This window comes from Acanthochromis polyacanthus, chromosome 13, assembly GCF_021347895.1.
Source record: "Acanthochromis polyacanthus isolate Apoly-LR-REF ecotype Palm Island chromosome 13, KAUST_Apoly_ChrSc, whole genome shotgun sequence".
Classification (NCBI taxonomy): Eukaryota; Metazoa; Chordata; class Actinopteri; family Pomacentridae; genus Acanthochromis; species Acanthochromis polyacanthus.
In genome coordinates, this window is record NC_067125.1 from 16,503,463 (window position 1) to 16,515,772 (window position 12,310).

Genomic DNA, 12,310 nt, shown 5'->3' on the forward strand with positions numbered 1-12,310 from the left:
CTCAGAATAGGTTCAATGTCATTAGATATTCAGAGCCTAATTGGAAATGTTAAAATGCTGGCATGGCTTCCATCTATTAAAATCACATTTACATCTTGCATGACTGTCATAAATTCCAAATCACTCTTAATACTTCTTAAATGCACTCACTCGTGTTTTCACTTCCGTACAAAACTTAGGGACATCCACTAAAATATCAGTATGACTTGAATGTGTCCTTCTCGCAGTATATTCCCATCTCAGCATAGCTAATAAAAGCACTATTAAACATTTGCAGTTTGAGCCTCACTGGGAAGAAAAAAAAAATAGCTGCCAGCTTGTCTGTTGACCTGTCTTTGCTGGACTTCTGGAAAGTTGATATGAGTGCAAACAACTTTGCTAATGTGCTGCTAAACCTTGGGAGGACAATGGGAACGTTAACACATTCTTCTTCTTTTGCCAGGGTGTGACTTTATGCTTGCTCTGTCTGTCTGTTCCCTGCCAAAATCTACTTCATATCAATGGAGCAGATGGTTTGGAAGGCTTTGCCAGATCCTTCCTCTAATGGTAATCAGCTCCAGACATATTAAGGAGAATGTGATAATACCCTCTGTGGTCTATCTAGTGGTTATCAAACATGTCCCTGAGTACGGCAGGAGAGGAAGCAGCTGCATTCTAATGTCTTTGGATATGAAAGAGAGATTGGAGATTATTAGAATGAAATATTGAGATAGGTGGGAAATTTGTTTGTATTTGATCTTTGGATAAGACTGAGTTCAAATCACATCCTTGATTGGTGCTGCTGAGTTGTGGTACAGTTGAAGTGTTTTACAGGAGCGCATGAAGATTAGGAGTTTACCTTGGTAGTTAAAGACGAAAAAGTACATCAAGCAGGAGTGCTACGTATGGGAGGGACTTCTTACAGTCACTATTCACAGCACTGACAAAGATAAGCAGCAAGTCTCTTTCCCCAAGAAAATGTCAGCCACAACTGGTATTTATCAAATGTCTCAGAAAGGAAGAGGTGTTGAAGTAGTTTTAACATTCAGATCAGGATGAATGAGATAATGAAAGGAACTCGGTCGATTGATCTTTGATCAGCACTAACATTCGGTGACGCCTGAAAAATAGTGGTCACGGGATTGAACCTATAGAGCCCAGCACACTCTCCATTATTTGACAGAAAGCTGGATTACCCCGTCTAAGCAAAAGGCCATCCCTATCACTCTGACTGTCTGCCGAACTCCCACTTCAACCTTCATATCACGTCTCCACAGATAGTGTAGTGGTTAAGGCTCTTGCCTCTGGAACCACACGGTGGTGCATGAGTGGTTCAAATTTAACAAGGGGTGCACAAGGTGAAGTATCGATTGCCTTCAGTCAACCACCCCACCCCCTAAAAGCTATACAGCTGTGGCAGCATCTATTAAAAAAACATCCCCCTTTGCACATAGAATGCACTATCACTACATTTTTTCAGACTGTTGGCCGATGTTTGAAGAAAAGAAGAATCCTCCAAAAGCCACCCAGCATTTGATATCTGAGGTCAAATTCAAAGACCTGCTCACGTTTTGTCCTCAACTGGCATTTCTTGCGTTGCAAAAGAAAATAACGTGAAGGATGTTGTCATGTGGCTTGTAATTCCATCCAGTTTGATAGGAGTTTATTGTACATTTTTTATTGTATTGTAAAACAGTGCAGGCCAATGAGTGACAAAAATGTACGTGTTCAAGGTTTATGATGTAGTTGAGATGCTGGTTGTGAAAGTGCAAAACAAATAAGAGCGTTTATGCAACTGAAATTCATCACATCAAAAGAATAATTCTAAAGGCAGGTAAAAGTTGTGAACAAAGTGGTTCCACAGTTTATCTTGAGAATATGAAGCAAAATCACAGATGTGAGTGGTGGCAGCGGTAGTAATAATAGATGAAATATTGTCGCACAGAATTACAAATGAACAGACACAGAATGAAAAGCAAGAAGACTTACATATGGAAGGTCGATAGCACGGTTCCTGTCCACTGTTGCCTTGACCTCAGCCAGGCTACCGTAGTTCCACCGAGAGAGCTGGAAACCCAGTGACCAGTAGACAGGAATGACCGGCCTGCCAATGAGCTGGACAGCATAGTAGGGCATATTTTTTAACGTGAACACAGTGACAAGGCAACTCACAAACCAATTTTGCTCATCAAAAAATCTGTCACACATATTTTAGAATTTCGAAAGTCACCTCAAGGAACTCCGACACCACTTGCTCTGGTGTGTATCCGAAGACAATATAAAAGTCAAGGACTCCTCCAATAGTCCTGAAGGTCACTGCTGGGGCAGGCTGCAGAGTCACCTCTGGAAGAAAGATGGAGACACTGCAAGCTTAATACAAATATGGTTCTTGACTCCTAATCGCAATGTCAGAATGATCTCTCAAGCTGTTGTGAGTCAGTGTTTTGACACATTTCCTTATCTGTTTTTGTTCTTTGGAGGAATTTTTGTTTGGACATTATGTATCCATCAAGACAATCCATAAAGAAAACCTAAAGCTTTTGTATAAGGAGACTATAGACATGAACAAGAGAAACATGTCAGTGGATATTCCTATTGCTTTCAGTCATCTCCTTCATGGGATAAAACAGCCATGCAATATTCTCTTTGATTTGTCAGCACAATTCTTTGATTGAGGCAACAGTAGATCCATTTGTGTTAGGAGGACGAGGCATAACTGATGGTTCATCTGCCCTTGAACCATTCTGAAAAAGGGTTTCAGTGTTTCAGCTGCTGATGTATGCTTATGTGTGTGGGTTGTGGGAGCGTTACATTGTATGATTCTGTGGTTTCTATTTTTTTTGCATCCATATGGCAGTATATCAGTGTAATTGAATGCAGTGAGTACAGCTTCCGCTTCTGTTAAACACACTGCTGCCTTTTCAAAACATGTGCTTTTGACTCTTTATGCACATTCCTGAGGACAATGTGTGCTGAAATATGCATTTTTTTTATTCTAGTACCTCCATATACTCTTGCATGTGTGTGTTTGTATATGTTTACCCATGGCGTTGCTGTTCATTAGGAAGACCCCAAATGACCGACCACTGTTGTCCTCCAGACAGAGGAAGAAAGGATAGTGTCCGTAGAGGTTATGTGTTCCCTGCAAGGAAGGTGGAGAGAGATGAGGGGGTATAGGGAGGAGATGAGAGATGCTGGAGGGGTGAAACTCACTGAAACTAAAGGGGTGACTTCGCTGCTTAATCTGCTTACAAGACATTCAATTAAGAGCCCTTAGAGAGGGAGAATGCACATGTAGGGAGCGCATGTAAGCATGCCACACTAGCAGATACACATAAAACCTAGTCAGGATTCAGCTGACTTGATTTTGTGCACACAATTTAACCGTGAATGTGTATGTGTGTGTCCTCCTTACCCCATTAGGGAAACCATCTCTGGTGAAAATAGGCCAGGTTCTCCAGTTTGTGTCATGGCGATATTGTTGATGGACATGCTCTCCCAGACCATAAATATTATGGGATGGAAGCTTTGCAGACAGCTGTAGGTACTGGTCTGCAAACACCAGTGGAGCCATTGTAGTGTCAAACCTGAATGCATTTAAAAAGAAAGAGAAAACAAAACAAAAAAAACAGATCATCTCTTGGAAAACAAAAGACAGACTGATGTGAGTGAGACCATTGGGATGTAGGAAAATTAAAGGATCAGCGGGTGAGAGAGAAAGAGAGTGAGCGAGAGAAAATGTCAGAGACAAAGAAGTAAGAAAGAAAATGAGAGCGAGATGCAGCAAGTGGAGAAGAGAGTGGGAACGAGACAAGGACGTGTGGAGGAGTTGAGTTGTGGAAAGAAAAACCAAAGAGAAGAAACACCATCCTATCAAGCTCTAATAAGCCTGTTGAGTAGCATTTCTCTAGTCTTCAAAACAAGACATGACATGCTCTTCTAGCTGAAATACTCAGGCTGCTGAAGCTGCAAACAGCTGTCAAAGCATACAAGTAAAGGATGTAAATGTAATAAATACACTTCATTGTTGAATAGCCATGATGACAAATCCCTCAAAAGTAGTAGATACATTAGTGCAGGGGTGTCAAGATCCGTTCCTAGAGGGCCACTGTCCTGCATGTTTTAGATGTTTCCCTCTTCCAACACACCTGATTCAAACGAACAGGCTCATTATCAGGCTTCTGCTGAGCTTGATGATTAGCTGATCATTTGAATCAGGTGTGTTGGAAGAGGGAAACATCTAAAACATGCAGGACAGTGGCCCTCTAGGAACTGAGTTTGACACCCCTGCATTAGTGGCTTCCTTCAGTCATATGACACAGCCTTATGTAATGATGTCAGGGCAAACAAGATGATTGTGAGGGGTTACATGTGCATTTTATGAACATGTCTAGTCACAAGTCGATTTTAGTCAAACAGAGTGAGGATGAGTGCCATTACATTACGTTATTATTCTAAGTTATAGCCTTTTTATTGGCCATGTATGACTCATGTTATTATTGGAATATTACCAAACAGTAAGCACAATACTGCAATTAGTAATGATAACAGTTGTAAAGCACAAAGTTACTAATTCCAGACCGGCAGATTAGTATAACAAATTAATCCTCCACTAAATATCACAAACTCTTGATGTAAATATGGCCTGTACTTTTACAGCCCCTCTTAACCATAGCTAAATATTACAAAGTTCTTCACGAGACACGCCCCATCCATGCAAACAACAATGATGGCAATGGCTGTTATGCAAGATGCTAGAATGCCATTGAGAGCAACTTGGGGTTCACTGTCTCAGCTGAAGATGATTAGACATATAGAAAGACCATGGATCAACCCTCTGCACCGCTTCAGCCACAGCCTCTATGTCTCATGGAGATAGCATGTTCCTCAGCATTTTCCTGTCGCTCTCCTTACACATAAAGTTATGATGGTTGTAATGCACAGGAGTAGTTTTGACTTTATGAATTACTTAAGTTTAATTTTAGCCAAAATAAAAGCTTTGGAAATGCTGAGATCTGAGTTTTCGCTTAATTGCGCCACAGAACAGTGATTGTGGTGGCTGACCTAAAGTAGCATCACGAGGACAAGGTTATTAAAATTTAAGAAAGTTAGTGCAATCTCATTTATAAATAGAAATCTAATCTTTATTAGGTGATCATAAAAGCCATTTCATGACTTTTGGCTGAAGGGCATGTGGAGTGTCATGTGCAATACTGCTTGATCCGGCACCAAAGGTTGTCTTAATAGATAAGAGTGACTGTAGCTTTACTGTTTATGTGTTTCAAAGACAATAACTTTCACAGAATTCTTTCAGGATAGAGTAAATATTTAGCCCTGCAGTACATGATAAGTATTGTACATTGAAAGAAGCATTGTTGCCACCAAAGATTTGGCCCTGTTTGGACAATGAGTTTCAATAAGAGATGATCACTGATAATGGGTCTGAAATTTATGATGGTTCCTGGTTTGCCAACTTCACAGTACAAATGAGGTACTACCACTGATATTTACATGTCAATCACATTTTCTGTGTCTACTGTTAATTTAGCTTTTTCTCTTCATCTAACTGTCTGAAAAATTCTGATGTGTTCATTAATGTAGCATGACAGCATTATCATTGTGTTCACATTTGCTGGACTGCATCGGACAGGTTAAATTCTAAGTGGAGAAACTGTAAGAAACCGCAAAAAGAAAAAACCCACAGCAAACAATACAAGAATGGCTTTGTGGAGAACTCATGAGACAATACACCATGCATTAGCAGTGTTTTAAATGACTTGGTCCTCCACAGGCTCCGCAGCGCCAAATACTACTCATTATCAGATGAAATGATTATTACCTTTGGAATGTTACAGCGTTCATATGTTCTTACATTAGATGTCTTGTCTGTTTCACTTAAAGTGACAGTTTCTGTCTGGATGTTGTTTTTTATGTACCAGCTGCGTGTAAAATAAAACAGGCAGTTGTCTGTAGATCTCACACCAATAAATCAGCAGGAATGTTCTACCCACTCTTAAATCACTCTCCTGCTCAGAGATTAATCATTAACACTATGATCACTTTGCACTTGTCAATAATAAATGGGCAAAAGGTACACAGTAACAGGCGCATCTAGCTATAAAGCTAGATTACATAAATATGCAGAAGACAGTTGATAAGCAGCACTACTATCATTTCTGGTATCAATATCATCCTAAAGATGCCCATCCCTCGTGTCAATCAAAATGTAGAAAGGAATATTTGACTGGTATTAACCTCGGTTCGTCACATCCTTGCATCAATATAAGCACTACTGCTTACATGTAATTTTTACATCTACCAACATCAATGGTTGTGATGGTTATGAAACTCAGTGCATTCACAGTCTGCTGTTTTCTGTACTTCCTTCACTGTCCACATGGAAAGCAACATAATATTGTAGTTCTTATAAACAACCCTATCTTCTATCCTATACAGACCAGTACATATAAGACACGCACAAACACACAAAGAGCGAGCACTCACAGGACTTTGTTATTGTCGCTCCTTTTCACAGTCAGGCCAAAGGGTTCCTTTCTGATGCTCAGTGTATCATCGAGAGGGGTGGTTGGGTTATTGCTGACGGTCTTGACATGCTCATGAGGGACCTCAAACCTCTTGTTGTTGGCATCATAGATCTGAGGGAAAGGAAATAACCATTCAGGTGGGGACAATGTAGCCTCTTATCTCACGGTAATGTTCGTACTTTGATGTGTACATTGTTATTTTTGTCCTCGTTTTTATCTCCACGGTTCTTGTGTTCAATGTCCTTTGATTAAAGAAAATGGTTTTGGAAATTAATTAGACCTAACTAAAACTATCTCTCAATTTCTTCTGTCGTTGTTAATGTGTGGACATGTGTTTACAAGCAAGAGCTGCTTTTAACAGGAAGGCAGCAAGAGACAGTTGTTGGTGTGCACCTTAAAATGGAGTCGGTTGCTTGTCTGCATTTCTGCCTCAAATATTAGTTCTTGTATGTCCCCACCAAATAAAGAAGGAGAGTTCATTCTCTGCAGTCGAGCAGTCCGTTCTGTAAAATACAACACATGACAAAAGGATTGGTAAAAGTTGTAATATAGTAAGAGATGCAATTTCTAAGAAATATATTCACTCCAAAAAAAGTCTGAAATGACACAAAAATTATTCTAATATTGTGTGATAATATCAATTCTGTTTCGAGTTGTTATGTTATTACTACTTTACTACTTAAATACACATAAAAACATTTCTAATTATTATTCTAGATAACAGTAGTTTGATCAGCTGTGCACAAGTGGGAAACAAAAATGCATTAGAAAATAAAACAATTAGCCATGAATATATTGCTCTCTACAATAATATCTAAATTACCTAATTCCTTAGTCAGAGCTCTTTATTGAACTCATTAGTTGAACTGAGACGGGAATCCATTCAAACACAGATGTATTCCCAAGTTTTTCCTTTACCAGTATGATCAAAGGGTACAATATGCTTACTGAGCTTACAGAGTTCTCAGTTGCCTCTGAGGTAAATGTAGGCAATTTGCATAGTAACCGTGAACGATGTCATGGCTGAATGTGTGGAAAAAATATTTGAAGACAATTTAACTTGTGTAGGAAGAAAAGTTTTCATTTTATGTCTTGGTTAAAGTCCCTCTGCCAACCCCAAATTGCCCAAGACAAATAATTGTTTTTTGATAGCGTTCCTGTCAGTCTAAGCAAAACCAAATATCAGTATTTTTTCAATTCAACCATCTTTGTCACACACAAAATGCTTTTTTTTTTCAATAAATGTTTTTATATGTTCCCAATGTGACTGAAAATGTTGTAGTTTAGACTTCATACAAAATACCCAGTGTTTCTCCCTGCTTTTACACAATAACTGAACTCACATAAGGCTGTGAGGCCAAGCAGAAAATAGAAAAACCTGCCTGCTGCAAAGTCAATCATGTTTTCTGATATGCCATCCATGTCATATTTCAGAGAAACCCGTGCCTTAGGCAAAGTGAGTGGAAAACAGAAAATCTTGAATGTGAAAAAGGCTGACAGATGGAAGGAATGTGGAGCAGGTAAAATTAGGAAATAAGCTAAATGGAAAGCTAAATATTTTCTTCTGTGGATGAACACGTCAGTCGGGAAGTGGGGTAGAAAGGGGGGAAATTGGAATTTACCATGAGGATTTGAGGACCCCTCTGACACCACTGTGTATCCATGGTTGGTTGGGAAGAAACACCAGGGGGCGTTTCGCTCATTCAGTGGACTCCAGCAGCATCCACGCCGCACACATCCATCCTGTTCAAGTAGGACAGTTGATGTTGTTCTCAGTGTCCAAGTTTGTCTTATTGTCATTACAACTACCATAAACATTTCTATTATAATAATTGCCATCTATCTGATAATCCTTATGACCAGGCTAACTATTATCACCATTATCAATAACCATAATTCAGTTGTGGCTGTACTAAAAGTAATAATTGAGCAGTATATGTTGTTAGAATAACTGCTTTAACTCAGTATCTTTGGAAAAAAACCTTCTTCGCAAACATTACATTGTATTCTATGAGACAATGGGGACTCGTACCTTTGAGGCTCCAGCATCAGGGTAACAGTCTACTCTCTCAGCCTCAGGGATGTTGGGACACTGAGGAACAAATGTTTCTGAAACACCTTAAAGATAAAATGTTTCATTAAAGCAGAAGAGTTAAATCAGTATTTCAAAGTCAAGACAAAGTACCTTCACCATGACACATCAGTATGTCGTCTATTCAGTGGTTTGAAACTTAGGCACATGTGTGCAATGAAGCAGGAATTGTATGTCATTAAAAGAGCAATTTCCACCCTGTAAAGGGTGGATGAATGGGTTAGTGTGAGATAATTATTTGTTTCCCATTACCCAACGAGGAGTGTTGCTCAACCATAAGCAGGTGGTTACATAGCTTCTTGGTTATCTTTGTAACTATGACCACAGCTCTTTTAATTAACATGAGGCCTGTGCTCATTTGCCATCTCCAGTTACACAGATGTATGTCTCTGCAGTGATTTTTGTTAGTTTTGAAAAGCCACAAATGCAATGTATCTTGGCCAATAAGGGTGTCATAAAATGTCTTGTTTTGAAGAGAAATGACCAAAAATTCATGTTTTGTAGCTTATTTTGAAGGACTTATTGACTTGATTATCATTAGACAATTAGGAAAGGAAAGTTTGGTGCCTGTCGTCTTGAACTATGATTCTTTTTTTTTTTTTGTTTACACATACAATAGATCCAAACAACATGAAAAGTGTTTAAATGGGGTGAAATGTTTAAGTTTGAAGTTAACATGTTCAAAAATACAGTATGTGGTGTAGTTCACCTACCCCGTTCATTGACAGATGGATGTGTGGCAAACAGGATTATGAAAGTCAGGGCTGCCACTGTCATCAATAGGAAAAGGACGATGAGAGTCACCTCCAACCCTGAAAACCGTCTTTTCCCCATCTAGCACACACAAACAAATGCACACACACACATATACAGAGTGATTACAAAGGCCAACATCATTAACACCCATTAATGACACCAAGTTTACTGAAGGCAAGGTCTCAAAGGTCCAAAAACTTCCCTGCTTAATGAGGCCCATTGGCTGGATACATATACATACTAATGCACAAAAACTATATATATGTAAACACATATCTGACATACACATATTTTCCTTGCATTAACCTTGGATTCTGCAAAAGCCTTAGAAAGCTGAGAGAAGCACTGAAATCATAGAGCTAGGTAAAGAGGATGGGAAACAAAATAGAAACTTTGGAAAATACTTGACAAAATTGTCCGACAGGTTGAGTCTAGTATTTCCAAAGGCACCCATCATATCACTCAAGCAATTAGGCTTCACTCCAGTATACTGCTGGAGACAAAAACAAGGTGAATGTCTGTATGACTGTGTGGGTATGTGTCTATTTGGGTGTGTGAGAGGCTTATAGCCATCCTGCCTAATGTGCTGTGAAGAGCAGGTGAGGGCATCGAGAGAGGCCGAGAGCTAAACGCTGCATGCCCCTGTGTGTTTGCAATCAGTTGCACATCGTAGAGAAGCACACAGAAACGCCGACAAACATGCAGCGTAACACATGGAAAAAGATACACAAGCATTCGTACAGTACAAACCCTTTAGGCTCTCTACTCTTCCATTTAGCTCGCGATAAGCTCCTAAAAATAGTTGCCACACAGAGTATCATTTTACATCTCCCAAAACACACACGCACTCTCTGATACATGTAGAAGGACACACACTGAACAAGAAACACTTTGTGACTGAGGTTATCACTAATACAGGCTGTTTAACACCAAGTCTGATACTTCTTGTGAACTTTTACCTTTTATGTTGAGGAAATGGGTAACTTTGAGGCATTTTGTTAAAAGTTAATGTTAGACCAAGAGGCTGTTTGTTACCTTTAATTACATTTCAGACTGGCATAAAAGGTGCGGATCAGTGTAGCGAGCAAGTGAGCAAAAGAATCAGTCTGCACAGCTCTCTATAGACATCTGTTCCTCTGAGCCGCATTGCAATTTACAGTAGATTTTTTACTCTACTGGCAAAGAGCTGGGCTACACATAACCAACATTATCAGCACGGTTACAGTCTGTCCACAGTAATTTGGATAGAACTGCATAATTCAAACATCTGCAAGCTACAAAATGCTGAAAGAAAAGATGGCTTTGAACATCCATGTCTCGCAGGTCTGTATCTTTTACAAGAAGGATTTTTGAATGCAATATTTATGCATCATTATCATATGTTGATGTTGTAGTTATTAAAAATGAAACCCACTAGCATCTCAGCAATAAGCATTATTCAACATCATATTGTAAATCATTGGGTACCATCAAGAAACGCTATAATCTACACCGTAGAGATTTTTTAAAAAATTTGCTGTAGAGTATAATTGCTGTAATATGAGACAAAGATTGTTAGTTTTTGAGTTGAACTGCTAGACAGCCATCTCTGCAGTCTTACCTCGGCTCTCTCCAGCGGTCGGGGCAAAGTGATTTGAGTTCAAGTGAGATTGCACCTATATAGTCCTCATGATGTCTTGTGCTCACGTGGACCTGCCACTCCTTTACTGCTTAGTGTGTATGTGCGTCCATGTGAGTTTTACAGTCTCGGTGTGCCTATCTCAAAGCCATAAAATGAGGCAACTACATCCTAAAATCCCCATATCAGCTTGTTTAAACTAACTCCAGTATCACATTTGATTTCACAGCAATCATCAGAACAAGAGTGGGTGTGTTTATGATTATTTGGTTATAACTGACCAAAAGATTTTATATCTTTGTTGTTTTATACAAGTACCTATGCAGAATGACTAAACTTTACCCTCTCATGAACACATCACTACTTGTCTTGCACTGACTTGACAGTAGTTAGTTAAACAGTTGTTGCAGAAATAAACGACTCAATGCAATACATGAGATTGGAGAGAAAATAGATTTTAATCTTCTGGTAATTCCTCATGTGATCAAAATTCAATTTTTTCTGTAATAGTATTGCATAGCAGAAGTCAGGACAGCTTAATGTAGTAGCTGTCAGTTCAGCATTGTAACTTCATATGTTTGATCACATGCAGATAATCCACTTGGACTCTGTTGTTGGTTTATTCCACTCTGTACAAGCATGGCAAACTATATTGTTAAAGGAATGGAAAGATGTTTTGGGAAAGACAGAGATGTGCTCTCTTGTTTAAGCAGCAAGATTAAACGATATCATATCTAAACAAACAAACAAACAACATGTAATGTGTTACATAAAACTTTAAAGTTGGTGAAAGGCAACATTTTTAACCTGAAAATAGCTATAGAAATCTCAAAAACCTCAAACAAGAAAAAAAACTTGCTTGAGGTCATTATGCAATGATAAGTTAATCCACACTTCACTCCAACTACACATTTACATATAGACATGAGAATTGTATCAACCTTCTTATCTAAGTTGTGGGAAGAAAGTAAATACATATATTTCCCAAAATGTCGAATTATTTTTTTAAAGCAACTAAGATCATGCATGACTGGGCTCTACTTGTAATCACAGAGCTGGAGTTACTAGAGTCACTGTGGGTACTCTAACAATCATTCATTTTTACACTGTCTTTGTCTTGTAAAAGTGCACTCTGAGCTTTGTGGGATCAAGACAGATGGCTGCACTCTGTGCCGTGAGACAAACAATGACACAGTCATCATCATGTAGCAGGTCAGCAGCAATGATGAACAACACTCACCTCTATTCTGGGAGTCAAAGAAAGCGGGCAAAGCAGGCTTTTGGCAATCTGCCTTGCAGCAAATAGTTCCACTATTTGCC

The 12,310-nt window shown here is 39.0% G+C and overlaps 1 protein-coding gene across 1 annotated transcript in view; it reads right to left on the reverse strand.

Moving 5' to 3' along the window:
- LOC110966174 (sucrase-isomaltase, intestinal-like) overlaps window positions 1-11,776 on the reverse strand; it is a 66,931-nt gene extending 55,155 nt beyond the window's left edge. Inside the window, exons 1-9 of the mRNA XM_051958129.1 lie at window positions 9,330-11,776; window positions 8,557-8,642; window positions 8,147-8,267; window positions 6,918-7,027; window positions 6,484-6,635; window positions 3,395-3,566; window positions 3,022-3,121; window positions 2,210-2,322; window positions 1,969-2,094 (exon numbers count right to left, since the gene is read on the reverse strand). Of these exons, the coding sequence (XP_051814089.1) occupies window positions 1,969-2,094; window positions 2,210-2,322; window positions 3,022-3,121; window positions 3,395-3,566; window positions 6,484-6,635; window positions 6,918-7,027; window positions 8,147-8,267; window positions 8,557-8,642; window positions 9,330-9,450 (1,101 nt within the window). The 5' untranslated portion in view covers window positions 9,451-11,776. The remainder of the gene's footprint in view (window positions 1-1,968; window positions 2,095-2,209; window positions 2,323-3,021; window positions 3,122-3,394; window positions 3,567-6,483; window positions 6,636-6,917; window positions 7,028-8,146; window positions 8,268-8,556; window positions 8,643-9,329) is intronic.
- Between the last annotated feature and the right edge of the window lie 534 nt (window positions 11,777-12,310).